This window comes from Pavona decussata, unplaced genomic scaffold (assembly GCF_977016875.1).
Source record: "Pavona decussata unplaced genomic scaffold, jaPavDecu1.1 SCAFFOLD_8, whole genome shotgun sequence".
Lineage (NCBI taxonomy): Eukaryota > Metazoa > Cnidaria > Anthozoa > Scleractinia > Agariciidae > Pavona > Pavona decussata.
In genome coordinates this window covers 996,632-1,015,587 of record NW_028145431.1, presented here as the reverse complement: position 1 = coordinate 1,015,587, position 18,956 = coordinate 996,632, and the positions used below count along the sequence as shown (strand labels likewise).

At 40.1% G+C, this 18,956-nt stretch overlaps 1 protein-coding gene across 1 annotated transcript; it reads left to right on the top strand.

Annotated features, from left to right (window-relative positions):
- Nucleotides 1-154: 154 nt before the first annotated feature.
- LOC146488759 (endothelin-converting enzyme homolog) lies at nucleotides 155-13,024 on the top strand. The gene is made up of 17 exons (XM_085113227.1): nucleotides 155-1,582; nucleotides 1,701-1,760; nucleotides 1,840-1,956; nucleotides 2,379-2,465; nucleotides 3,180-3,310; nucleotides 4,284-4,506; nucleotides 5,257-5,355; nucleotides 5,926-6,003; nucleotides 6,102-6,205; nucleotides 7,415-7,473; nucleotides 7,840-7,891; nucleotides 8,464-8,531; nucleotides 9,049-9,176; nucleotides 10,563-10,628; nucleotides 11,050-11,145; nucleotides 12,036-12,112; nucleotides 12,718-13,024. Exons 1-17 carry the CDS (start codon nucleotides 755-757, stop codon nucleotides 12,815-12,817), a joined length of 2,373 nt encoding a protein of 790 aa, XP_084969353.1. The 5' UTR covers nucleotides 155-754; the 3' UTR covers nucleotides 12,818-13,024.
- Nucleotides 13,025-18,956: the final 5,932 nt, after the last annotated feature.

Below are 18,956 nucleotides of genomic sequence, written 5' to 3'. Positions count from 1 at the left end.
ATCTCGTAAATACTAAAAAACTTGCTAGAAACAAAAGCTCTATTAGCAGGATCTACCAGAGCAAAAAAGCACCTAATCAAGATTTCTTAAGAAATTCTACATAATGCGTGGGACCTTGGCCCCTTTTTTTACGTACTTGAGTGTAAATGCATGGCCAAAATTATTTCCCGGCTCCCCTTCCAGTATGTTACAACCTTACCGTGACACTGCAAATTGTATGCCTCTGGCGTTAGCTTCAGTTTTGAGATTACCAAACTAGCAATGGTTTCGAAAAAAGTTGTGTTTCTTATCAAATTTGAAAGCTTCAATTTTCCTTTCTGCTGCTAGCTCTTTCTTTCCGGATCATGATGGAATAAAGCTTGCGGCAGTCTGGCTCAGCCAGCCAAAGGAAAGAAAAATTTATTTGCATATGTAATGTAACCGATATAATTGTGTTCAGTTTCCGGCTTTCAAAGATTTGCATACACGGTGTTAGGTATTTATCAATCGGCGAAAAATACACTTCTTTTCCGGGCGAAATTTGCAGGGTGTTGCCGATTTTTTGACAAGGACTGGTTAAATTGAAATTCGAGAGCAAAATTCAATTGTTTGACCCGTATGGATCTTTTACACGGAAGGTTTTTTATGTAGATTACTTGGACTCACGAGCGGCCATCTTAATTTAGAATTCTAAGAGCGTGAAACTGAAGAGCCGTCTTTTATCCACCAGGTAGCCTCGATCGCAACTAACAGCAGCTAAAAGACGTCGGTAGTAATGGCCTCTCACAGTCGATCGGACTATACCCGCGCTGAAACCAGCGATGCCACTACGAACGTTCCCCTGCTCAGCGAAGAAGACTCTTTGGACGAGGAAAATTTCATCGGGAAGCACACGGATCCAGTAATGGTTGTTACAGATGAATTGGATGACAGACATGAAGTTTGCTTTTCTGTGGTCCCTTCAGCGACAAGAACAACCGGTATTCTTCCTTGTAAACTAACAAAGACCAATGTGCTAGTGGTGATCATCGCAGTTCTGATAATCATTTGCGTCGTGCTTTCGGCCTTGCTGGCAAGGCACAAGAAAACGGCTATGAATCACACTAGTACTATGAATACCATGAATGTATGTGTAACGGAGGGGTGCATAGACGCCGCTTACAACATCTTTCACTCTATGAACAGATCCGTGGATCCATGCGACAATTTTTACGATTATGCTTGCGGCGGATGGCTTCAAAATAACCCTATTCCGGAGAGCAAGTCGTTCTGGGCAAGTTACACCGTTATACAAGAAAACAACGAAAGAATAATCAAGCAATTGTTGACTTGCGCTAGCGGGGAAGCCTCTGAAACCACCAAGAAAGCGAAGACATTCTATGACGCTTGCATGGACGAGACGACGATCGACAAAATCGGTGCTAAACCGCTTCTGGACATAATAGATAATTTAGGTGGCTGGAACATTACCGGGCAGTGGAACCAAAGCAAGTTTAAATTCGAGCATAAGCTAGAAACAGTGCAAAGAAGATATTCAGTTTCTGCGTTCTTCTCAACGGCGGTTGACGCTGATGATAAAAATTCATCCAAAAATATTATCAAGGTAAAGTAATTGTCTACAACTTCACTGACACAAAACGCGTCCAGACCGCGTCGAGACCGCGTCCAGACTTTCTGCCTTATGTATCAGGCCTCATCAATATGCGTTTTTACGTTTTTAGGTCGATCAGGGGGGCCTGACACTGCCGAAGATTTATTACCTCACTAATATGTCTGATCCGGTAAGTCTTGCTGTATTGCTATCGTACTGTCTTCCGGGTTTTTCTCACTAATAGTTAACGTCAATGTCTATGTCTACAGAAACTGGTAGCATACTTGAAGTACATGACGACTGTCGGCACTTTACTGGGAGGAAAGGAAAATGACACGATTGAACAGATGAGAGATGTACTACAATTTGAAATGAAACTGGCAAAGGTTTGTTCTCTTTTAAACTATCCCAATTGTGCTTAACTTCAAATTATTGTTTCCCAGGAGATAAAAGGACGAGAAGGGCTTTGGAAAACAATGACTTTATTGGAAACACAAACAATGTTAACACATCTATTTGTGACATGCGCAGACGGACTGTTGTAGTTTTATAGTGTGGACGGGGGAGAACGCTGCAAAAACAGTAGTGTGAACACAAAGCTTTCGATGGGTTTTTTGATACAAGGAAAACGGGGCGTTATGAAAAATAAATTAGTATGGTGGGCACATGAAATAGAAGTTAAGAGGTATTTTTAATTAATGCAATAGAATCTGCATACCACAGCGACAAACCGATGAGTGGTGCCGGATCTCTTGTAGACCTGCCCTCAGTATTTTGTATTTTTTATATCTTCCGAATTCCTTTTCAGATATTTGTGCCTCCCGAGAACAGAAGCCAGATTGACATGATATACAACAAAACGAACATAGCCAAACTTCAGAAGCTTTGCTCTAAAGTAAGAGAAAGAAGAATAACATTTACGCTTCTTTGCTGATCAAGACTACATGCTTGGGGGGGGGGGGGGGGGTCATCTGAGGAAATGGAATTCAAAGGGAAAATTAGTAAAATTATCTTGGATGGACAAGATTCCATCAACCCCCTCCCCCCTGTAAAAATGAACTGTCCCCTATTTGTAGCTAGGAATCATCAGTATACAAGCCAAAGGTTTTGCATTATTCATTAGTCATTACTGAAAGTGAAATATATATAATACACAAAGTTGAACTACGGATGAAAGTTTATTAGAGAAAATCCCAGATAACTACGCAAATTTAGACTCGAACGGGATTCGAACCCATGACCTCTGCGATAACGGTGCAGTGCTCTATCAACTGACCTATCGAGCCAACTACAGGAGCTTGTCATTTTGTGAATTCATAGCATACCCGCAAAGGTGAGGTGATGGAAGTCCAATATGTGAAATACATATATTTCAACTGCGGATGAAAGATTGAATAAACGGAGAGACAACGATATTCCAATGCTTGTACAATCCCGTTCAAGCCTGAATTTTTTTCAGGCTTTCTTTTCTCAGCTGTTTAAGTTGCGTGCATAACTGCAATTTTCTGTCATTTATTCACAGAATTCAGTAATGTTGAAATTATGGTTAACATGCAAACAAGGGATCCATCAGTCCGTTGACATTAATTCCATTACGTTTCCTTTCTAGATTCCATGGCTTCCTTTTTTCCAGCATTACTTTGAAGATATATCTTCAATTAAAGAAACAGAGGAAGTGGTAGTGTATGCCACGCGGTATCTTGATGCTTTGTCGCCATTAATAACAAATGCATCGGCCACGTAAGTTTTGTCCGTTTATTTTCCCGTTTTTGTCAAAGCGTTTGCAAGCGAGTGTTAACAGTAATTTCGCAGCTTGGTTTTGCTGTTTATCGCTCTCTGATTGGTTGGCAAAACTCGCGCCATATTCTCAGCCAATGAGATTGGAATACCAAAACTAACTGCGACTTGCTCACAGCCGCTTGACGCCAACGGCATGCATTTGCTTCGAATTCTGATTGGTTCATTGCGCGGTTTTCAGCTCTCGTGATTGGCAAAAATCATCACTTTAGTTTTGGTTTGAAATCGCTCAATACATTACTTCCTTATATCATTGCACACTGCATAGAATATCCAACGCAAACTCATTGTGGGCGTATACATTACCGTATACGTGGGCGTATACATTTATTGTTCAGGGGCATGCACTCAACGAGAACAATTACTGTAAGCAAAATACTTTTAGGGTTGTCTTCTGTACTGACAGATTATTTTTCGTCCGTTTAAAGGCGAATTTGCGTAATCTATAAAAAGTTCGATCTGTTCGAATTTGTCTCCGAAATCTTATCCCGCATTTCAGCACTGACAAGTTTGCCTCTCTGAAGAGGAAAGGAATTAGTTTTTCATTGTTACAAAAGTTTGAAATGACATTTCGCTGAAGAAATCTTTTGTCTTTTGCATAGTTTATGCTAAATTTCTGAGGCTTTTAAAGGCCTTCCTAGCAGGTATCCCACCGGAAAGGACCCGGCATACTGTACCTTAAAAGGGCCTTAAAGGCCCTTAAAGGCCTTCCGAACAGATATCCCACCAGAAAGGACCCGGCATACTGGGCCTTTAAAGGGCCTTAAAGGCCCTTAAAGGCCTTCCGAGCAGATATCCCACCAGAAAGGACCCGGCATTGTGGGCGTGCGGTGTATTACCGTACAACAAATTTTAATAGAGTGTAGATAGCCTGTATTTTCCGTTTGAATTGAAACCGTCTTGTACTCACTATCAGGTTACTGAACAACTACATGGTCTGGCGAGTTGTGTCAAGCATGGCACCGTCATTATCGAAAGAATTCCGTGACGCTCACGAGGAGCTGAATAAGGTGTTAAGAGGCTCCAAGAAGGCAGAAGATTTATGGAAGCGGTGCATGGGAGAGACTGACAGCGCCATTGGAATGGCGCTCGCTCCTCTCTTTATAGAAAAGACTTTTGAAGGAAGCAGCAAAGAACAGGTAAATGCTAGGCAATGGCACGCATTTGTTTGCAGGGCCTTTTTAGGCTCAAGTGGGTAAGTTTTTAAAGAAACTGTGGTGCTGCGTCGGTGAGGAGTAGAAACGAATGTTTGGTTTATCAACAGAGTTGATAACTAAAGGTAGATTGGCCACTACAAAGAGATTCGAGTGCTGACGTGTAGAGCGTTAGCCCTTCGTCTCTGGATTCGCTCCTACGAAGGGCTAACGGTCGAAACGTCAGCATTCGAATCTCTTTACGTTGGCCAATTTACCTTTAGTTATCAACCCTGTTGGCAAACCAAACATTCATTTTTGGGTTGGATGAGAGGAATTTTAATGAGAGGATGAAAAGAAATCATCATGATTCATCATCATAATTCTCACTCCTCAAATCAGGAAGAGAAGAACCCTTTGTAGCGGTCTAGCTTCAATTCAGTAGTCTTCAGTGATGTGTAGGCTGTAATGTCAGCGATTAGAACACCGAAAGTAACTCACATTTGCGTTGGTTTTAACTTTTGCTTTAGTACGCTCTGTGATTGGTTAACAAAACTCGCACCTCTGTGTCAACCAATGAGAAACAAAACTAAGGCCAATCGTGACTCGGTCGCACGCGTTTTCCCGCGCTTGACGTCGGTTACATGTATTTGCTTCGAGCTCTGATTGGTTCGTTGTGGTTTGCCAGAGAAAAACTTGGTTTTATTGACGGCACGTTATTGAAAACCGCTCTAATGACGTTTTAATTGATTCCAGGCCACAGAAATGATCGACGCGATTCGCGCATCTTTCAAAAAAGGCTTGCCAGACCTTGAATGGATGGACGACAAGACCCGCCGAGCAGCAGAGGACAAGGTATCTCGCGATTTGAATAAAATACTTTCTTTCGCTAATGAGAAACTGTTTAAGGTGAAATTAGTGGAGTGACACCACTTTTCTCTTTCTGCGTTCCCCGTACATTTACTCTGTTCCTGTGCCTATGTAAAGTAATTTTGAAACAGTTTGCTTTCGATGTATTTTAGATCAATTACTCCAGCTGATGATTACAACAAATCATCGCAAACATTGACCACATAATATTCCAAGTTTAGATCCAAGGGCCGGTTATTCAAGCGAGGTTATTCAGACGCCGTATAAACCGATTTCAATCTGGCCATCCCGTCTAATCGTAATAAACATGCGGCATAAACAGGTTTATATATCGATTGCCTTAAAAGCATGATCTTGGATGGCAAAGCTGTTGAAACAAGAAACACGCGAAAAAAAAAGACTTTTCCTTTGTGCGTCGCTCAGAACCCAGATACAGAGTTTTTCATTTTGACCTAACGGAGTTGTATAGGGTATGATGTTTTCGTGAGAGCCAATTGAAGAGGAAAATTGAGCTGATTAAAGCAGTATCTAACAGACATTTTTTTTTTAATTAAGGCGGATGCTGTAGTTGACATGATTGGATTTCCAGACTACATTAAAGATCCAAAAAAATTGAAGGAGAAGTATGAAGGGGTGAGTATGATAAATGACACGATGAACGAACAAATTTACTGACCTAGAAAGTTTTAAAAATCGTTTCTGATTAAAATACTTTGTTTTTTTTTTTTCAGCTCAATTTTAACGAGAAAGAATACTTCCAGAACATGAGGAAATCTGACGACTTCCATCTTTTGAAGAACCTAAAAACCCTTCGAAAACCAGTGGACAAACACAAGTACGATCATGTTTTCAACGCACGTCAAAGATCAATTAACTTAATTCAGTGTTATCAGTCACTATCCAGCGGATAAAATGTACCCATTTAATACATGTTATGCATGACACAGCGGCAAAATGAGTGTGCATGCTCGTCACGCGTGAGCAATCTTACGCGGCGAAATGACGGCATTTTCATTTTTCATTTTTCGTTTAGCGGGGTTAAGCCCAAATCAAAATAGATAAGGTTGCCGCTTTCAGGAAAGGTTCCTTAGAACTTCCTCTATCACATATCTTATTCAACAAAAAAAAATATTGTGGTAACAGGTGTGAATTTGGCGATTGAAGTGGAGCATTCGTAATCGATTCTCGCTTGAATCACAAATCTGCGGAGCATCATGTTAGCAATAAAACAACTGGCAACTTGTCTTAATTTCAAGGCGTTTTTACTCAGTTTTTTAATTTGATGGTGAGGTCTAGTTAGGAGCTTTTCCCATTTAGTACCTAACCCTCCCGACTGATGATATAAGCACCTCTCCCCCTTCCACCCCCCCCCCCCCCCAAGAAAATTCCTCCCAAAAAAACCCTCACGAATATAAGCCCGTGGACCCGTAGAGATAGTTTTAGCTGTTAGCTTACTGGTTCAACTGAGCTGTTGTTACCATCAAACCTGACCAATTTTGAAACAGAATTTCCTCCAATAACAAGCCGCCCCTCCCCAACCCCCTAAAAAAAAAACAAGCCCTCCTAAAAATTAGCCCCATCAAGTCCTTTGAAAGAATATCGGAATTTGACATCCTATTCCTGTCATCTTTGAAAACTATACTTCATAGGCTATCTAATAAATCGCATGCAGTTTTCTATGGTCTATACTCTTACAGACCATAAAATGAAGGCATAAAATGTTCAAAACTCAATTGGAATTTCATTGCCAAGTTTTGAACAGAAACTGCCGTCGATTTGCTTTCGCAATAACATGGAAGAAGTACGAGCGGAATTGACTTGATTTTTCGTTGAGAAAGCATGCATGTTACATCTGACGTCATTTTTATTGTCTGTATTCTTACAGAAAATAGCCACGAGCCAATCAGCGCGCGGGCAATATATAGATGACCTTATATAAGTGTATCTGTCACGAATTAGTGACCACGTGGCTGATTTGTGCGCAGATTGGTGCAGGAAATATCGGCTGTCAGACAATTCTGTTGAAATTCTGCTTGTTTTTCAGGTGGTACATGACTCCCCCTACAGTCAATGCTTATTACAGTCCGTCAAGAAACCAAATCGGTAAGTCTTCTCCGTTGCTGTGCCTGACTCATTTCAGCCAAATATTGTGAAAACATGTTTTGCCTTCGATCACAAACGGATTAATGATGGCAAACGGGGAAAACTCTTCAAGAACGACTTTGAGAAAGGCGTTTTTCTCGGGAAACACTCGCTGGCTGCGGGAAGGGCGGAATCTGTTACGGCAAGCGAATATCTTTGAGACAGTAATCGCCTCATGATGGTTTAAGAAGTTTTTACCGGTGCCATGTACAAATATAAATCCATAGACAACGATGCATATTTTGGAGAACGTATTTCCATTCATGATCACTCGAGGTATAAGTTTTTGAATGATTAATTAACGTCTTGACACATTTTTCTTTTTAGTTTTTCCAGCGGGTATTTTACAATCTCCGTATTACAACAAGAAGTTTCCAAAGTAAGTTTACATTTCCTTTTGAACGTTAGACGTTGAGTTTTCCCTGCTAAAATGATCATATAGGAATACATTGTTCGCCTGATAGCCATCATTAAGGAACGCCCGTTCAGTATACCTGTAATCCAATTCCTTTCATTTATTATCCAGCACACGGGTTACATAAATTATGGTTATGGAGGAAAATGTTTGCAACCCTTGTCTGCGTGTAAGAAGTTTTCGGGAGCGACCTGCACCATTTGCAACGTCCTACATGGTTGGTCGAGAGAACAAAAGAACGAAAAACAGAACAATGCCCCCAGCCCTAAAAAGCAATGCAGCTGCAGGTTATCAGGGTCCAGTTCAAAATAGAGCTTTTGAAGGGTATAGGTCTTCTAAGTTTTCGCGCGCTATCGTGGAACATTTTGCTGGAAGACACATTAAAGGGTAAAGCAAGTCACACAGAGCGCGAAAAAAATCGCTTGAAAAAAAACTCCCCTAATCCTAAGTTGCTTCATGCAAGGGGGGCGTTTTACCCGGTTCGTTCCAAGGATTACTAATTTTAGCTTTCCTCACCTCCGTTTGCTCATCGTTAGGGTTGTCAACTTTGGCGGGATTGGATCAGTTGTGGGACATGAGCTCTCTCACGGTTTTGACAATTCAGGTAAGTTATCGAAACAGGTCGTAAACAAAAGCCATTCCTTCCGACGTGAATGAGCTTTTCCTGAACTTAACCATTTTCCTGTGAGAGGGAATTATAGTAGCTAACAATAGTCGGCAAATAAAATGAAAGAACCGCCCCTCTTATAGTCATTTCAGCATTTTCTCTACTGGTACAGCGGATAGTACAAATTGAAGTACTAAACAAGCAATGTAAGATACACAAGGATAGTGCAGTTTTCAATTGAGCGTCGAAAGTAACTGCACGTTTGCTTTACAACGCTCCGTGATTGGTTAACAAAACTCGCGCCTCTTTCTCATGTAACCAATAAGAAGCAAAATCAAAGGCAATCGTCACTTGCTCTCAAGCGTTTTCTCGCGCTTTTGGCGCCGGTGACAGATGCTTCGAGTTCTGATTGGTGCATTGCCTTGTGTTCCTCTATTGTGATTGGCCAGTGTAATAACTTCCGTTTTAGTTTTACGATAGTCTCCTTTGCTGCAATTTATTGTTTATTCGCTAGGTCGCATGTACGATAAATATGGCAATTATGGAGTCCTTTGGTGGACCAACAAATCAGTGGAGCAGTACAAGCAGAGAAGTGAATGCATGATTAAACAATATTCACAGTTTTCGTACTTCGGTAAACACGTGAGTAAAATGTTGCTTAACATTTTATACAATGATCTCTGATAACCAGTGTTGTCTTAATTTTTCCATTTTTCATCATTTTTGCCACAATAAAAACAATTTTTTTTTTCCATGCCCTTATGGGTACGATTTCCAAAAGCGCCATAAACTAGAACAAAATGTAATTACTGGAGTGTTAGGTAAACAACCTCGTTCCCAGGGTGAGGAGAGACCCTGGGAAAGAGGTTGTTAGGCAAGAAGTTTGCGCGAATCGATTCTCATTTATTGATTGATTATTTTCATGTACATTAAACAAAATGAAATTCGCGCAAATTACAATTACTTTACTGCATTTGGATTAAATATGCTGTAACCCGCAAGTATCTTAGATTAATTATGGCGGGTTATTAGCTAGGATAATAACAAATTAGCGGAAAGTGAATGAAAACATGAATTGGTAAAATGAAGCGCTAATTTTTGTATAAACAAACAAACAAACAAACAAACAAACAAACAAACAAGAAATGACTAAAACGAAATGATTATTTATCCGAATCAGTTTTGAGATTTCAGAGATAATTGAATACACAAAAGATTGATTGAAAAGGAAGCGAAAGAAAATCAACATTAATTCACTTGGAATAAATGTGATCGAATATTTTAAGGACGGTGCCTACTAATACCGAAGTATTTTTGTCCGGTTTATGACTATGCGGGAATAGCAGATCTTAGCAAGGGCTATTGGAATCCAAAAAGAAAATTGGGGGTAACCATGCATTTTCCAGAGATAAGTAAGCAATAATATCTCTAAAAAGCGCCAAAATATAAAGCAATGTATGGGATTTTTTCCTAAATTGACGCTTAATTATCTCTGAAAAATGCATGGTTACCCCCAATTTTCTTATGAGATACCAAAAGCATTTGCTAAGTTCTGCTTTCTCCGTATAGTTTTAAACCGCGCAAAAATATTGCTGTGTTAGTAGCCACCACCCATAGGAAACCCGAGTATCTCGAGATGCGCAGAGCGTATGCGCAGTAACAATAGTAGGCACCGTCCTTAAGCCTGGTGAATAAATGAGAATAATGTATTATTTCATCAAGTGACACAGGCATACTCGGAAAAAAATCCGAGTGCGCATATGCCGCACATGACATTCCAATCTTGGCAGTATACAGGATGTTTGTCTCATGAACCTAGTTTAATGGCCTTAGCTCACACGAGTCTCCTGTAGCTCAGTGGTAGAACATCCGAACTAGTAATCGGAAAGTCTTAGGTTCATCTCTAGATAGGAGCATTCGGATTTTTTTTCCGAGTATGCCTGTGTCACTTACTGAATAATACATTATTTTCATTAATTCTCTTTTAATTTTCTTTGCTATTTTTACTTTGTTCCATTTCTTGACTAGGTTAACGGAAAATTTACCCTTGGTGAAAACATTGCCGATAACGGGGGCTTGAAGGCTTCCTACAATGTAAGTGTTTTTGACACAACACTTTCCTTTCAAATATGGTTAGGTCGCCCATTTATAAGGGTGCATAGTTCACGTCTACCGGTAAATGTTAAGAGTATTGATCATTAGTACATTTACGCAGTCATTTGTCTTACATAGAAATAAACGTTCATTTGCCCGAGTTTCGTGTTTTCATATTAATCAACAGTTTGAATTTTCCGAAAGCTGATGTTAATTGTATAGGCGCAAAGAATGAGTAGTACATTTTCATTAGTAAATCTTCGTTAACGCCCATTATTTGCTCATTTAGGAGACACCCAGACGCGAGAACTTAACCATTAGTTGCAGATTTCTGTTAATACAAAAAAATTTTGAGAAACCAAATCTCCGCGACACTTCTCCTTTAAGATGATTATAGACTTGTTGTTTTGTTTTCCGTTAGGCCTACAAAGAATGGGAAAAGGCAAACGGTGCAGAACCTCCCTTGCCTCTCCTAAACATGACTCCTGACCAAACGTTCTTCGTTTCCTTTGCACAGGTAAAGTTGTACTTACTTTGACGTTCTCATCTGCATGTTCAGAAGAACTTACAGCTTTTATACGAACAGATTTCATATTCTACTCAGTGTGCGTGTGTATCCCGTGTATGAAATACTTTCCGAAAATAACGAGCGAATGCAGTCGTGGAACTAGGGTTAGCCACAATCAAAGACAGTTGTCTTGACGTCCTGGTTCATAGAAGAAGTATATATCGAACTGATGGTAGTTGTAGAATTTATTCACCTGACTAACCTTTATACAATGGTCCAGTGGAGTGGCTTAAGGCAGGGTTCTAGTCGCGTAAATTTCACCCGCCAAGGAACGTAAATGTAACTGCCTTTACGAAGTTCAACGTAAATAAAATAAGCAAGAATGAACAGCTTACGTAAGCGCTGTAAAACTAACAGGTTGAGCTCTATTCAACTTTTACAGAAGCGGCTTGCTTATCATATCTGATTTTACGTCCGTACACACGTAGAACTTACGCGACATGCATTGGAAATACACTTTTGTAAAGGAAGTTAAATTTTGTGGTGAGAGCACTCGCCTCCCACCAATGTGGCCCGGGTTCAATTCCCGGGCTCGGCGTCATTTGTGGGTTGAGTTTGTCGTTGGCTCTCGTCTTTGCTCCGAGGGTTTTTCTCCGGGTTCTCCGATTTTCCTCCCTCCACAAAAACCAACATTTCCAAATTCCAATTCGACCTGGAACGCACGGACACCTTTGAACGAGCTCCTAGAGCTCTTTGGTGCTTGGTGGGTAAAAATCACATTTACATTTACAATACGTCCGTACGCGCGTATAATTAATTTACACGACAGTACAAATCTACCTTTACCCCAGTAGCCTTTTAAGGCAAAGTTTAAGATTGTGTAAATTGTGTATTTTCAGAGTTGGTGCGCTAACATCAGGGAGCAAGTTGCTATAGTCAGGCTTGATGATGATCCACACTCACCTGCTAAATTCAGGTATATACCGACAAAGATCAGCAAATATAACATGTCACGTGATCAGTTTAAACCAATCAGACATTCGGAGAAAATTCAGCGGTGAACTATAAGCAATAATAGGGGTCTTGGTGAGGGCTCGTTTCGGTTGAGTATATGCCCCGAAGGCCTTATTGAATCGCCTCAGAAATTTGGGCCTAATTGTGGTGAAAAACCATTATTTTCTTTTGCGAAATGTCACGCATTCTTTCATAATATGTAAAAATTAATTTTAAAATTAATTTCGTTTATTTCTCGGAGGATTCAGCGGAATGCAAATTGGTCCAACTACGGTTTTCATAGCTTCAACAGCAGCTATAATGTTCCTTTTCCTAAGAATTTAATTTTGTACAACCTCAATATTGACAATCTCGTACCCAGAGTCCTCAGGATCTTTAGCCAGCGGTTAGTCGCCAGGAGAGACTCTTTGGTGACCAACTGCCGGCCAAAGAGCCTGAGGACTCTGGGTACGGGATTGCAATAGTGACCTAAAGAACTAATCATATGGGAAAAACGAACGAATGCATTTCCAGTAGGCCAGTGTCACATGCTTGTATTAACAACGATCTCTACTTTATTTTTTACAGAGTTTTGGGTTCATTGGCAAACTCCGACGCATTTGCACGAGCTTTCAAGTGTACACCTGGCACCAAGATGAACCCTCCTAAAAAATGCCGCATTTGGTAGAGAAATCAGGGCCAAATTTAAGAGTCTTGAATTTCCAGCCTTAAATTGTATTCTTAACTCTTAAGATAAGATAATTTATAGATGGTAGCAGGTAACAGTAATGTTAGGACTACTGTCAAACCAGTGGCACTTTTTTTAAGTTAAATTATAAGATACATGTATTTAAAATGTTTGCTAACACGTGTAGTGTCTAACAACGACTTAAAAGCAACGTCTTGTCCGTGTGAAGTTCAAAGTGATGTCTTATATGCACCTATGCAGTGGCAGCAGATTAGACCTGCAGGTAACTGGGAGACCGGAACGCTTAAATTGCTTCTCTTCCCTATGGTATATCTGCCAACTTTTTCTGACTCAAAGGCGTGAGATTTTTATCCTAGCAGTGCCAAGATTTTCGAACACGATACGGCTATATCCGAAGATTAACGAAGACTTCCGAGGACGCCCGAAGATTTCCAAGACGTATCGAATAATTCTGAAGTTCTCAATAAAATGGTTATGCTTCAATGGACCTTCAAAAATCCGAGATTTCGGGGAACTTATTGTCATTTACTCATTTTACATAGACTTTACGTTTCTCGCGTTGGTTTTGAGTTGACATATTTTTGGAGAGTGTGTCAGGTAAGGCTATCATAGCTCACATTTTTCAACCAGGCGTGAGAAGTTGGTCCGTAAGCTTGAGCTGGCGTGAGTCGGCGTGAGAGTCGGCAGGTATACTATGGGCCTCGGTTTTTGTTTAAAAATAAGGGGGGAGGGGTGGGGCTCCAGGCCCCTCCCTCCCAGATCCGCCGCTGCCATGAACCCTTCCTATCATATTCTGTATCTCGTGTTTCATGACAGCCAGAGATCAGCCGGGTATTAACTGTCTGTCTGCTTAGGCAAGTCAAGGGTGGAGTCCTGATAAAACGAAGCCCCGGAATACGATGTCATTACGACGACGAATTATCCACTTTGTCTCTTCTTAGTTCTGTCAACTTGTCAGAAATTGCTAACACATTTAGCCTGCGTAGCAAGTGTTTCCGTCCTGTTTCGGAGCAAAGAAAGACTGAGGAACGAGATTCTTGATTTTGGCCGCGCGAGAAATGAAACGAGAGCCAAAAAATGAAAGAGGAGGAAGGGGGAGGGGAAGGAAGGACGTTTCCTTCCTTTCTTCCCCACCACCTCCCCGCTTACTCGCGCCATTTTTCGCGCGGTCCTTGCTCGGAAACAGCACGGAAACGCTTGCTACTCAGGCTATAACACATTTTGCCAGTCCCGTGGTTCTTCGTTATATTGGTGTTCCTTTGTATTATAAGTCACGTTAGTACCAAAAAATTTGTTCAAGTCCACACTTTAGGCCACCACAAATTGCCTTAAAGGGGAAGTATCACGCAAATTCGCTGTCCTTTTAAAACCCAAAAATGTTTGTCAAGTTTGCTATAAATTATCACCCCAGTGCAATAAAACTGTCGATTAGTGCCTCTGACCAGAGACAGAGTAGGTCGGTATGGATTGAAACTTGAAAAATGTTAGGCTTATGTTTTTCAAGTTCTCGCATTTTTGTTTCCAAAATGCACTAGAACAGATCACGAGTTGTTCCTTTCAAGAAGTAATAATAATAATAATAATAATAATAATAATAATAATAATAATAATAATAATAATAATAATAATAGCCGTTTATTCACAAATCCAAGTGAAAAGGATTGAATTGAGTTGAGTTGATTTCTTTCCTTTCGTCATTCTAGAATTATTTGGCAGCTGATTGAAGGTCTTATCTCGTCATTTTTAACAAAAGATACCTAAAAACCCATGATACTTCCCCTTTAAGCTTCGTTATTGAAGTGAAGCGTGGTGCTAGTGCTAAAGTAAAAAGGTTTTATTTCCACATGAATGAAACCTAGCAGTAGCTTACAACAGTGTTCAGTTTTTTGAGGTCTGCTTCACCAACTGAATAGGAAAATGGAAAACAAAAACACTGAGTACTGTTGCAAGCTACTGTGTACCAGGGGCGCTTTCCTTTTAGCCAAATATTTTGGTTCAACAGTTGAAATGCAAAAAGAGCTTGCTGTTCACACGGAAATTTCCCGGAACAAACGGTCGACCTTCGGCAGTAGACCGGCTGCACCTTTCAAAAGCTCTATTTTCATTGGACCCTTATAACGTGCAGCTGCATTGTTGTTTAGGGTTGGGAACATTGTTCCGTTGTTCGTTCTTTTGTCCTCTCGACCAACCATGTAAGACGTTGCCCCACCCTCGGAGGTGCTCCAGTTTTTTCATTACAGCCGGCAGAGCGGAAATTACCGTTCTACTTATACAAAGTTCCCATTTTATGATTGTTGTTTTCTTGCGCCATCGCATAAGTTTTTTTTTATGTACCAGTGAGATTGCAAGTTGGAACGAATGAAAAAAGAAGTATTTGCATTAGACACGGAAAGTTTCAAGGATTTCCAACCGAAAATTTTGATTAATTGGAAAGCGCACTAGGTCCAGTTTGAAAATGAAGTAAAAGATATTTTGGAAAAGGCCCATAAGTATTGCTCTTTCAGTCTTCTCCTCTGTGCAAATGGGTACTAGAGGTTTCCAGGTTCCAGCCAGACAGGCAGTGTTGTACATGTACATTGAATTGGTGCTTTTAAACATTCTTATAACTCCTTTAATCTGAGGTAAACTCAAATAAAATATGAAAATGGAAATCGAGCATTTTGTGAGTTAAACATGGTGCAATGTGAAAACAACTATTATTAATTGTTAATACCACTCTTGGCCAGACCAAATTGACTCCAATTTGTGAGATACCTGACTTATTCGATTGATTTTGAAGAACTTGTAAATGTTCAATATTAATAATTACTATCTTCCTAAATGTGCCGCGTTAATCCTTCATGCATTCCTAGTTCTAACAAATTGTTTAATTTTACCCAAAGTCACTTGCATTTTCAAAGTATCTATGTCACGCCTAAAGTTAAAGTGTCCTCCTTGGATATTTTACAAATCACAGGCACATTAACCAGTGTGAATTACAAACGAATACCTTGTTCTCCTCTCGAAGTTCTCTATCCATGAAATTAAAATTGATATCAACACATTTCCTATAAATTATCTGTTGTTCCTTTTGTGAATGTGGTAGAGGCCACTGCCCTGGCAACAAAGTATCTAAAGAATGGATGGCAGGTTTTTTGAAATAATGGTGTTTTCGGAATTGTGTGTTTGAAATTCTGAGGATTCCAAAACTTACAACTTGGTCCCATTTCTCATGATAGACAACCACGCCTAAATTATTCAAAATGGCCACCCCTTGCAGAATGGACAAACTGCAGACAACCAAGGAAATCAATGCTTTGCTATATTTTTTTTTTCATAATTAATGTGTGGACCCCTGTTATCTTAGTGTGAAAACAACAAAGAATATCTTTTGGTTGAAAAATGTTTAGAACTTATTTAGATGGCTTTCCCAGTACCACTAGCCTCCCTTGCAGACGCTCTTTTGGCTCATCACACAATCTTTCCTCCCCAACAAAAATTTTTCAAAAACTGATGTATGATTTTAAAACCCTTTAAAAAGTTCACAGACAGACTTTATGTCTGGACAGAGGTATTAATGCTGACAGACTCTCTTACTCTGACAAATATATTTTTGTTGGAAAAATATGAACTATTTACACATCCTTTAATTTATCAGAATTAAACCATAGTACTAGTGAAACAAATAAGACAGATGAATCTAGAATGCTCCTTCATTGGCAAATATCCATTCTTGTGTATCATTTTCATTCCATATGAACTCTACCAAGTACAAGGGCCAGTCTGCAGAGTATGGCACGTGCATGCACAAGTACCATTCATGCACACTCTGTGTGTACGCCAAAATTTCAATGACTGCAAGCCAAATTTAGTTGAACAAGCTGAAAACTTTTACTGTTCTAAGAATACAGTATTAAGTTTCCACCCTGACTAAAGTGTAACAATATACTAGAAAATTAAAAGTACAGCCCTACATAAATAAACCTTAGAAGAATAAGACTTCAGAATGGTGACAATGAGTAATACAGAAGAAGACGTATGACTCAGGTGACTTTTTCATTAACATAACTTTCTTTAGGATTTCTGAGCATGCAGATTATTTGGAGATTAAAATCTCTAACCTTCAGGCCAGGGACTAAGAGTGTCCTGCACGTGAGTAACCTTGAAGAACATACTACATGCATTGCATGCCAGTAAAATGCCTTTGCATGTGTGAGATCTTGTCCAGTTCTACCATACTCTGCAGGATTGTACAAGGGACTATTAAAAGTTTAACATTTTTTTTAAACTCGGAACACCAAGAATGGTCGTCTTGCAGAGAGTATATAATTTGAGTTAGTAATTTAGAAGCAGTGGATGAACTTTAATGTAGAAAGAAACCAAGGCAAGATAGATTCTGAAGTACTGCACACGATTCTCACGAAGCTTTGTTCTGTTTAAAAGTTCCCCAGACTTCAGCTACTCTTGCACGCAGACCAAGCAATCGTAAATGCGCAAATTTAGTTGTCCTGATCTCAAAATGCCAAGGTCACGTGGGTACAAGGGACTATTAAAAGTTTAACATTTTTTTTTAAACTCGGAACACCAAGAATGGTCGTCTTGCAGAGAGAATATAATTTGAGTTAGTAATTTAGAAGCAGTGGATGAACTTTAATGTAGAAAGAAACCAAGGCAAGATAGATTCTGAAGTACTGCACACGATTCTCACGAAGCTTTGTTCTGTTTAAAAGTTCCCCAGACTTCAGCTACTCTTGCACGCAGACCATCGTAAATGCGCAAATTTAGTTGTCCTGATCTCAAAATGCCAAGGTCACGTGGGTTTATACCACCACCCGGTCATCAGTCTTGTATTAATTGTGTTTTTGGTCTCCCTTTTTAAATTTCAAATTTCTCTTGAACTTCATCCATGTTCTCCATTGAGACAGTTCCCTTGAAGTCTTCAATGAGAAGTAAATTGAACCTACAACGGTAAAGACTCCAACGCAATAACCGGTAACAGTCCATACATCAACAAGGCGATTCACACGATGAACATCAGGCCACACGTCTACATCAGCCATGTGTTTCACTTTGCTGGCTGCTCCGCCGAGGACATGCATATAAGACAACAAAACATTCCTGTTCTTCTCGCCTTCCTCTTCAAGAACTCCTTGGAGAAAGCTTCGGTCTTCGGGTTCGTCCGCCATATTGGAATTTCCAGTTGAGGTTGCCAGAGACTGGAAACGAGCATTTTTGCTAAGTACCAGTCTTTTGCAAGCAAATGGAAAAGGTTCACCCCACCCCTCCTGGATGCTCATGTTTAACTAAGCATGAAGGCTTCTTGCTAACAGTATTTCAAATTTGAAAGCCAATAACTTTTGCCTCTAAAGTATAGGGTCCATCAGATTGTTGGTATTTTACATGTACTTCCCTACTCTAACGGCAAGGTTAGGCAGGCTCACCACTCATCGATCACTTGCGATCGGGCTAATCTAAAACCATTCCTACTGGAGACACGAGGCAAAAATCAGGCCCACAGTATTATGTTCTCAATGATATTCTCTACCATCTGATCGCAAGTTAATTTCGGACAAATCTAAAACAGCACTGTAACTGCAAATTGATCCTTAGAGCGAAGAAAAGACAGAGGCAGTGACAACAAATGAACTAAAAAAGTCTATTCTTTGTGCCCGATATTTCGGTTTGAAACACAAAACTCCGTCGGGGGCTTTCCAGATTTTCTGCTGACCCAGATCTTTGTCACAAATGCAGAAACTCTCTCTGATTTGCAATCGCGGTTTTGTTGTCCAATATTTCTACTTTATTCGAGATCTGGTTCTTGCCGGAGGCTACGCGGGTGTCGACACGACAGTCTGATTTCTACTCAGATTTTATTACGAGTTTATGTACATCTGTTAAATACAATCGAGTTAAGTATCCTAAAATACTTAACGTATATTTGAAGCCATTGGTTCACCAAGGAAACTATCTCGGATGTTTCGCGAAAATTGTGAGAATAGTTTAATCGGCTGATTTAGCAACAGAACGGGAACGTCATTTGAGGACGCGAGAGCTCGCGGAAGTCTGGACACGAGTCTATTTCGACTATATATGGGCATTCTTGATGCGCGCGCTGTTGTCAATTGACGTTCCCGTTCAG

What these genes read in the sequence shown, in the direction of transcription:
- LOC146488759 (XM_085113227.1), top strand. Translation starts at nt 755, where the DNA reads ATGGCCTCTCACAGTCGATCGGACTATACCCGCGCTGAAACCAGCGAT. An exon ending in TGAAGGAGAAGTATGAAGGG is followed by an intron (nt 6,004 to 6,101) that starts GTGAGTATGATA and finishes TTTTTTTTTCAG; the next exon opens with CTCAATTTTAACGAGAAAGA. An exon ending in AAACCAGTGGACAAACACAA is followed by an intron (nt 6,206 to 7,414) that starts GTACGATCATGT and finishes CTTGTTTTTCAG; the next exon opens with GTGGTACATGACTCCCCCTA.